At 43.4% G+C, this 10,000-nt stretch overlaps 1 protein-coding gene across 2 annotated transcripts in view; it reads right to left on the bottom strand.

Annotated features, from left to right (window-relative positions):
- LOC112219184 (cadherin EGF LAG seven-pass G-type receptor 1-like) overlaps positions 1 to 10,000 on the bottom strand; it is a 79,337-nt gene that overhangs the window by 6,779 nt on the left and 62,558 nt on the right. Inside the window, exons 16-24 of one of the 2 annotated variants that reach the window (XM_042301233.1) lie at positions 9,879 to 9,980; positions 9,540 to 9,634; positions 9,221 to 9,430; positions 5,235 to 5,418; positions 4,479 to 4,628; positions 4,028 to 4,265; positions 3,294 to 3,461; positions 228 to 354; positions 1 to 120 (exon numbers count right to left, since the gene is read on the bottom strand). The exon at positions 1 to 120 is cut by the window's left edge and continues 81 nt beyond it. In XM_042301233.1, the coding sequence (XP_042157167.1) occupies positions 1 to 120; positions 228 to 354; positions 3,294 to 3,461; positions 4,028 to 4,265; positions 4,479 to 4,628; positions 5,235 to 5,418; positions 9,221 to 9,430; positions 9,540 to 9,634; positions 9,879 to 9,980 (1,394 nt within the window). Of the gene's footprint in view, positions 121 to 227; positions 355 to 3,293; positions 3,462 to 4,027; positions 4,269 to 4,478; positions 4,629 to 5,234; positions 5,419 to 9,220; positions 9,431 to 9,539; positions 9,635 to 9,878; positions 9,981 to 10,000 lie in introns of both variants that reach the window. The other variant, XM_042301231.1, reaches the window with a different exon arrangement.

Here is a 10,000-nt window from a genome sequence, read left to right as displayed (position 1 = left end):
GTGGAGGTTGGAGCGGAGCTTCTGGAGGATGGCCAGGAGGAGGAAGGTGATGAGGAGGGCCAATAGCGATGCTGACACAGTGGTGTAGGTGATGATCTTCAGGGGTAGGACCTCCCCATGCTGAGGAGGTAAACACAGAATAGGAGGTCAGATCAAATAATCCATAAAATAATAACATTAAAGCTGACCTAGTGTGTGGGGTCAGGGGTCAGGGCTCAGGGCAGTACCTCTCTTTTGGAGATGTCCATGAGCACAGCAGAGCTGGACATGTGACTGCACTGGCAGCTGATGTGAGTGCTGTTCCTGAACACCAGCTCACACCCCTTGGCAGACCAGCCTCCAGTTCCTTGAACCCTGGACACAAAATAGAGATTGTTGGGTCTGATTTTTTTTCTCAATTTTTCAACAGAATCTAGCTAAACTCCATTGTAAAACCTATGGTACAGTGGTTCTTCCAGTAAAAGTTGCGTTGTACTGCAGGACACCTTGCGAGCTTTCATTGTCAGCCATTGTTGCCATTAATGCTAGTTAGTGCTAGTTTGACCACCAGGGGGCATCTTTGAGAAGCATTTAACAGTATTTAATATTGGCTGTGCTAGAGAATTTAAAACCTTTTTTTGCAAGAACATGGTATATGGGATTGATTTTAAGAAATGTAGCTTAATTCACTTGATCTCTCTCTCTCTCTCTCTCTCTCTCTCAAGGCTATGAAAAGCCAACTGGCATTTACTCCCAAGGTGCTTACCGGTTTGCACCCTCCTATAACCACTGTATATTATTGACCCTGCTGGTCATCTATGAATGTTTGAACAACTTGAAAAATGATCTAGGTTTTATGGCCATGTACTCTTATCTCCAACCAGTTCGGATTTAAGTTTAACTTTGTATGACTGGCACCTTCAGTGAGAGGTCTAATGCTTTAATATTTAATAATTTCTGCCTTCCGAATTCATATTCATTATATAAAAAGGCCCATGTGCACCTTCATCAAATGAACCACAGCGTGTCAGCTAGAGCGCTTTACTTCACGAATGCATAAAAACAACCAATGTCAGCCTTCAAACGCTTTATTATCCAAATGTTTAAAGTGCGTGTGGGCGACGGAGACGCATTTGACTGCTAGCGATTTCAGGAGGAACGGAAAATTGCGCTTCAATTCATAAACAATCGAAAATCTCTTCCCAACTATTTTGCAATCTACATGGCTCTTGGCCAATAATTACATTTAGAGGATTGGAGGATTCTAAATTAATATCCAAGGGGCATTTTAGGTTAGGGCAAATCTGGAAAATGACATGCGCAAGAGACCGTGGTAAATATTTGTACTTTTAGAGAATAAACTACATGGCATCCAGGTCAGAAATAATGTTGCTACTTATTTATTTTGATCCAAAGCCATGAATGAGTGAGTCACTCAGTTTTATGTAGGTGCCGCTATATGACTGCGCCATCAACTTGATTTACTTAGCAGACATCACTTGCTTATACACTGCTCAAAACAATAAAGGGAACACTAAAATAACACATCCTAGATCTGAATGAATGAAATATTCTTATTAAATACTTTTTTCTTTACATAGTTGAATGTGCTGACAACAAAATCACACAAAAATGATCAATGGAAAGCAAATGTATCAACCCATGGAGGTCTGGATTTGGAGTCACACTCAAAATTAAAGTGGAAAACCACACTACAGGCTGATCCAACTTTGATGTAATGTGCTTAAAACAAGTCAAAATGAGGCTTAGTAGTGTGTGTGGCCTCCACGTGCCTGTATGACCTCCCTACAACGCCTGGGCATGCTCCTGATGAGGTGGCGGATGGTCTCCTGAGGGATCTCCTCCCAGACCTGGACTAAAGCATCCAGCGTTGGTGGAACCTGCTGAACCTGCTTTCATCTGTGAAGAGCACAGTGGCGAATTTGCCAATCTTGGTGTTCTCTGGCAAATGCCAAACATCCTGCACGGTGTTGGGCTGTAAGCACAACCCCCACCTGTGGACGTCGGGCCCTCATACCACCCTCATGGAGTCTGTTTCTGACCGTTTGAGCAGACACATGCACATTTGTGGCCTGCTGGAGGTCATTTTGCAGGGCTCTGGCAGTGCTCCTCCTGCTCCTCCTTGCACAAAGGCGGAGGTAGCGGTCCTGCTGCTGGGTTGTTGCCCTCCTACGGCCTCCTCCACGTCTCCTGATATACTGGCCTGTCTCCTGGTAGCGCCTCCATGCTCTGGACACTACGCTGACAGACACAGCAAACCTTCTTGCCACAGCTCGCATTGATGTGCCATCCTGGATGAGCTGCACTACCTGAGCCACTTGTGTGGGTTGTAGACTCCGTCTCATGCTACCACTAGAGTGAAAGCACCGCCAGCATTCAAAAGTGACCAAAACATCAGCCAGGAAGCATAGGAACTGAGAAGTGGTCTGTGGTCACCACCTGCAGAACCACTCCTTTATTGGGGGTGTCTTGCTAATTGCCTATAATTTCCAACCTGTTGTCTATTCCATTTGCACAACAGCATGTGACATTTATTGTCAATCAGTGTTGGTTCCTAAGTGGACAGTTTGATTTCACAGAAGTGTGATTGACTTGGAGTTACATTGTGTTGTTTAAGTGTTCCCTTTATTTTTTTGAGCAGTGTATATATATTGAGTCAACACATACATCTAAAGAATATCATGGAATATAATTTAACATGATCATGTCTCTTAGATATAGAAACCTTTGTGTAACAACGGTTTATAGTAAGTAATATGCTAACAGTCCAGCTACAGCTTCTTCTGCCCCCCCCCTCCCCCCAAAAAACAAGTGTCTTTTTTATGGGTGTGCGCTGCAGGACAGAGGAATAGTAATTCTTACAACGTTGTTCTAAATTCAATCACCTTCTTCATCCTCATCATTCAGTTCATTGTTCTAAATTCAATCACCTTCTTCATCCTCATCATTCAGTTCATTGTTCTAAATTCAATCACCTTCTTCATCCTTATCATTCAGTTCATTGTTCTAAATTCAATCACCTTCTTCATCCTCATCATCAGTTCATTGAAATTCAATTTCAAAGTCTATTTAATTTTCTGTTTATATCGCCCGTTCAATGTCAGATAGACACATTTAGCACCTTGGGACCCAAAAGCATCATCAGTGCTCTAACTCCCCCTTGTGGTGGTCTGGAGCAATGAAGCAGTGACGCAGGGTACCACACTAAACCACAAATGACCTCGAAGTCTCAAAACTTCTAATTGAGGAACCACTGTATGAATAAGACCATTGATAGGTATACTCATCCTTACGCGATGGAATGATTCCAGTAGACACAGACAGGTTTGGTCCTCTCCTCGGTCTCTAGTAGTCTATATTCCAGGGTGATGGGTTGTGCAAGAGGAATGGTGAAGGGTACCCTCTCACTGTGAACCACCGTGCTCACAATTGGGGTGTTGATGATGGGCCGGTTGGGGAGTCTACACACGCACACGCACACACACACGCACACACACACACACAAACACAAACACAAACACACACACATACAGGTAACATGTGTGTTTACATTGACTGTAGTCATCCAAAATACATTCTTATCGAGAATGACTTACCGTAAGGTTCTGGTTACAACTGTGAGGCATGTCCACAGCAGTAAAAACATCTACCACAATGAAAACTAGTCCAAAACAAAAGGACACACAGTAACACCCCCTACCTTTGCTGCTACTCACTGTTTATTACCTATGCATAGTCACCTCACCCCTACCTACACGGCGTTGTTCTACACTTGTATTTGGCGCATGTGACAAAGTTTGATTTGATTTGACTAACAGCACTAAAAGCATGATAGAATTGAACCTCCTTGTACACACACACAACTGCACAGAGAACAGTTGTTTATATGTTCTGTGTGTGGCGAAGCGTGTCGCATGTCGTACACAAGGCACTGTGTAAGAACTTTGAATTATACACTAGAGAGCATATTTTAAAGACAACTAACGTGTTTTATGTGGTAAGACTGAGGAGGAAATGTAGGAAGTACCTCAGGCTCCTACGATCAATGTCGTAGTTTTCAGGCAGGAGCTGTCCCAGGGTCCTATAGATGATCACCACGGCAACAGGGAGAGGGCCTGGGACCTCAGCGTGACGCTTCTTCTTGGCAGACGCCTGGTGACCGACAGTGGAGGAGTCAGTGGACTCAGTCTGGACAGGAGAGGCGTCTGTGGCTGTTGCTATGGGGTCGTCTGTGGCTGTTGAGTCTCTGGCTGGTGCTGTGGAGACTGCTGTAATGATATTATGACAATAAATGAAAGAATGAAATCAATCAATCACACACACACACACATAAAAAAACACTACCAAGACTGGTTGAAGAACTTGACAAACGGTTGACGCAGTGCAACAGCTCAGACTTAATTCATGGACTATAACGTTATGAAGGCTGCATGGTGAACCCCAAAAAGTCCATGCCGTATCCACCCCTTTAAGCCCACCTTTAACCCCCACCGGCTGCTCGTGCTGTGTTGGGAACTCTGGGAAGCGGACGGAGGACTCCATCTCTTTTGGATAGGCCTGGATCTCTTGGAAACGCGGGATGTTTGCCTGTTCTGGATTGGACGGGTCCAAGTAATCCGCAGAAACAACTGTGAGCAGAGAGAGAGATAGAGAGAGAGAGAAGAGAGAGACAGAGAGAGAGAGAAGAGAGAGAGAGAGAGACAGAGAGAGAGAAGAGAGAGAGAGACAGAGAGAGAGAGAAGAGAGAGAGACAGAGAGAGAGAGAAGAGAGAGACAGTGAGAGAGAGAGAAGAGAGAGAGAGAGAGACAGAAGAGAGAGACAGAAGAGAGAGAGAGAGACAGACAGAGAGAGAGAGACAAGAGAGAGAAGAGAGAGAGAAGAGAGAGAGAGAGAGAGAGAGAGAGAGAGAGAGAGAGAGAGAGAGAGAGAGAGAGAGAGAGAGAGAGAGAGAGAGAGAGAGAGAGAGAGAAGAGAGAGAGAGAGAAGAGAGAAGAGAGAGAGAGAGAAGAGAGAAGAGAGAGAGAAGAGAGAGAAGAGAGAAGAGAGAAGAGAGAGAAGAGAGAGAGAGAGAGAGAGAGAGAGAATGGTTGTTAATTATGCTTGTCGCACACCAGATCTATTGGTGGTACAGTAGGCTATTTTAGGCTATGTAACATCACTTTGCATGAATTAGCCATGCAAATCAGGTTACTGCAAGAAAAGAATTGTGTCGTTGCACTGCAGGTGGACTCACTCATGTTGTCCGTGACAACAGTGAAGGGTTTCAGGTAGGTCTTCCTCATGTTTTGGGCCAGGGTTTGGGCGTACTCCTCAAAGCTATGCAGAAGTAGAGCCGTGCCATCTTCGAAACGCTGGATCTGATCCCAGTGCCCCTTGTTAGCAGGGTCCAGGATGGCACTGCCCGCTCGGACCATGTTCTAGAACATTTACACACGTGTGTCATCCACCTATAGCATATCTATACCATGTGTCATCCACCTACAGCATATCTATACCATGTGTCATCCACCTACAGCATATCTATACCATGTGTCATCCACCTACAGCATATCTATACTATGTGTCATCCACCTATAGCATATCTATACTATGTGTCATCCACCTATAGCATATCTATACTATGTGTCATCCACCTATAGCATATCTATACCATGTGTCATCCACCTGTAGCATATCATACCACATCCATAGCATATCTATACCATGTGTCATCCACCTATAGCATATCTATACCATGTGTCATCCACCTATAGCATATCTATACCATGTGTCATCCACCTACAGCATATCTATATCTATGTGTCATCCACCTATATCTATAGCATATCATATCTATACTATGTGTCATCCACCTACAGCATATCTATACCATGTGTCATCCACCTATAGCATATCTATACTATGTGTCATCCACCTATATCATATCTCCACCTATACTATACATGTGTCATCCACCTATAGCATATCTATACTATGTGTCATCCACCTATAGCATATCTATACTATGTGTCATCCACCTATAGCATATCTATACCATGTGTCATCCACCTATAGCATATCTATACTATGTGTCATCCACCTATAGCATATCTATACCATGTGTCATCCACCTATAGCATATCTATACTATGTGTCATCCACCTATAGCATATCTATACCATGTGTCATCCACCTATAGCATATCTATACTATGTGTCATCCACCTATGCATATCTATACATCATGTCATCCACCTATCTATACTATGTGTCATCCACCTATAGCATATCTATACTATGTGTCATCCACCTATAGCATATCTATACTATGTGTCATCCACCTATAGCATATCTATACTATGTGTCATCCACCTATAGCATATCTATACTATGTGTCATCCACCTACAGCATATCTATACCATGTGTCATCCACCTATAGCATATCTATACTATGTGTCATCCACCTACAGCATATCTATACTATGTGTCATCCACCTATAGCATATCTATACCATGTGTCATCCACCTATAGCATATCTATACCATGTGTCATCCACCTATAGCATATCTATACCATGTGTCATCCACCTATAGCATATCTATACCATGTGTCATCCACCTATAGCATATCTATACTATGTGTCATCCACCTACAGCATATCTATACTATGTGTCATCCACCTATAGCATATCTATACCATGTGTCATCCACCTACAGCATATCTATACCATGTGTCATCCACCTATAGCATATCTATACCATGTGTCATCCACACTACAGCATATCTATAGCATATCTATACTATGTGTCATCCACCTACAGCATATCTATACTATGTGTCATCCACCTATAGCATATCTATACTATGTGTCATCCACCTATAGCATATCTATACCATGTGTCATCCACCTATAGCATATCTATACCATGTGTCATCCACCTATATCTATACTATGCATATCTATACCATGTGTCATCCACCTATAGCATATCTATACCATGCATGTCATCCACCTATAGCATATCTATACCATGTATCTATACTATGTCATCCACCTACAGCATATCTATACTATGTGTCATCCACCTACAGCATATCTATACTATGTCATCCACCTACAGCATATCTATACCATGCATGTGTCATCCACCTATAGCATATCTATACCATGTGTCATCCACCTATAGCATATCTATACCATGTGTCATCCACCTATAGCATATCTATACCATGTGTCATCCACCTACAGCATATCTATACTATGTGTCATCCACCTACAGCATATCTATACTATGTCATCCACCTATAGCATATCTATACTATCCACCTACAGCATATCTATACTATGTCATCCACCTATAGTGTCATATCTATACTATACTATGTGTCATATCTATACTATGTGTCATCCACCTACAGCATATCTATACCATGTGTCATCCACCTATAGCATATCTATACTATGTGTCATCCACCTATACTATGTGTCATCCACCAGCATATCATCCACCTATACTATACCATGTGTCATCCACCTATAGCATATCTATACTATGTGTCATCCACCTATAGCATATCTATACCATGTATCATCCACCTACAGCATATCTATACCATGTGTCATCATCTATACCATGTGTCATCCACCTATAGCATATCTATACCATGTGTCATCCACCTATAGCATATCTATACCATGTGTCATCCACCTACAGCATATCTATACTATGTGTCATCCACCTATAGCATATCTATACTATGTGTCATCCACCTATAGCATATCTATACTATGTGTCATCCACCTATAGCATATCTATACTATGTGTCATCCACCTATAGCATATCTATACTATGTGTCATCCACCTATAGCATATCTATACTATGTGTCATCCACCTACAGCATATCTATACCATGTGTCATCCACCTACAGCATATCTATACTATGTGTCATCCACCTATAGCATATCTATACCATGTGTCATCCACCTATAGCATATCTATACCATGTGTCATCCACCTATAGCATATCTATACCATGTGTCATCCACCTATAGCATATCTATACCATGTGTCATCCACCTATAGCATATCTATACCATGTGTCATCCACCTACAGCAGATCTATACTATGTGTCATCCACCTATAGCATATCTATACCATGTGTCATCCACCTATAGCATATCTATACTATGTGTCATCCACCTATAGCATATCTATACCATGTGTCATCCACCTATAGCATATCTATACCATGTGTCATCCACCTATAGCATATCTATACCATGTGTCATCCACCTATAGCATATCTATACTATGCAATACTCACGTCATACCGTGCATTACCGATTAGTATGGTATCATTCCCGCATACATCAACGACAAACAGAATCCATAATCTGTATCATATACCCCAAATGAAGCATGTGAAATCAATGCCAACAGAACAGAGAGAAAGGACGAAAGAAAACAAAAGAAGGAAAGGCGAGCTGCCCTATACAGGAAGGGGGGGGGTCACTGTACAGACATCATCTCATAACATCACCTGTGCAATCTGGCCCCACGCCCAACCACCCCTGGGGAACTACTACTCCCAAGTCGCCCATTGGTCCAATCACTCAATAAACTCCACTCTGATTGGTCCTTGAACCCCTAAACCGTTCCAGCTGCACCTTCTGATACCTAACACACCCTAATGCGCTGGGGCTGGTGCCAAGAATGCACACAGTTAGCCGTTAGCGCCCAGCATGGTCATGGCCTTAATAAAGCTCATAGAGAACATGCTAATCATTGCACTGTATTACTTCCACATAATAGGCTCCGGATCACATTCCCTATAGGGGGAGAAATATCCAACTGGGAAAACAGGCTCTTAGGAAACCGGTACCAGCTATAAGCAGGATTTGGGGAAACTATTAGTTACTTAAAGCTAACAGGATCCTTAAGCAGTTGAGCTATGTTACCGAACAATGTGGGTCATTCTTTCAACGCTGAGCGAGTCTCCCGAAACTGTGCTGTGAGAGGAAATTGGGGTGGATGTATGACAGAGAGCTTGAAGGCATGTCAGGGTATATTTCTATGAGTTCATATGAGTTCCTGATGTCAACGAAAAGAGAGGCCAAAGAATCGCTAATCCTGTCTACCTTCTTATTTCACCTCCAACATCATTTTGAGAGTTGAAGAAGTACATGGCACTTGCGTATTCAACACTAGCTGAAGCATGTTTCTAGCGGCCCACCTCATGGAAGTGGACGTCTCTTGTGGCGGCCATGTCGAAGCCCAGCTGCTGGCTCTCGTACTGCAGCAGGCGGGTCAGGACGCTGTAGGCCGTCTTCACGTCGTTGCCCTGGAGGGCCGCTGTGCGGTTGGTGGCGCTCCGCAGCATGCTGGCCATGCCCTTTGACCTCTCTCCGTCCATCCTGGAGCTGTTGAGATGCAGCTCCTCGTCCTGAAGGTGAGAGGTCAGGGAGACGACAGACAGGTGTCTCGATGGTAAAGGAGGGTTTTAATCTCAATGGGACTTCCCGGTTTGAATAAAAGGTTAAACCAAGACATACCTCTTTTTTCAGCTGAGAGAAGGTGAGAGAGGTGCAATTGAAGAGATCGGGAGGCAGCCAGCCATTCTCGTCGCTGCAGTGGCGGATGGCCGTGCCTAATGAGGAGGAGCGAGGGTGAAACAGGGATGGAGGTGAGGAGAAAGAAAGGGGTGGAGAGAAGGGTAAGGAAGAGGACCGATCGTGAAGATTCTCTGTTGACCTCTTGCCTCTCGGCTGACACGGTGAGGAAATCAACAACAACAGTATAAACATTATAAAGTCTGGAAAAATTCCAGTGAAGTCTATGTAATTTCCAATACATTTTTTTTTTCACATTCTGAAAAGGCTTGAGGTGCTTACCAGTGGATCCCTTGGGACACTTCATTGCGGCGGGTTGTCCAAACTGGGTCGTTGGCCACCAGATCCCTGCATCAAAGGCTTTGGGACAGCCCTCATACACAACTAGTGAAAAGGGAACAACC

Source organism: Oncorhynchus tshawytscha, linkage group LG19 (assembly GCF_018296145.1).
Source record: "Oncorhynchus tshawytscha isolate Ot180627B linkage group LG19, Otsh_v2.0, whole genome shotgun sequence".
NCBI classification, from domain to species: Eukaryota; Metazoa; Chordata; class Actinopteri; order Salmoniformes; family Salmonidae; genus Oncorhynchus; species Oncorhynchus tshawytscha.
This window is presented reverse-complemented; position numbering and strand designations above follow the sequence as displayed.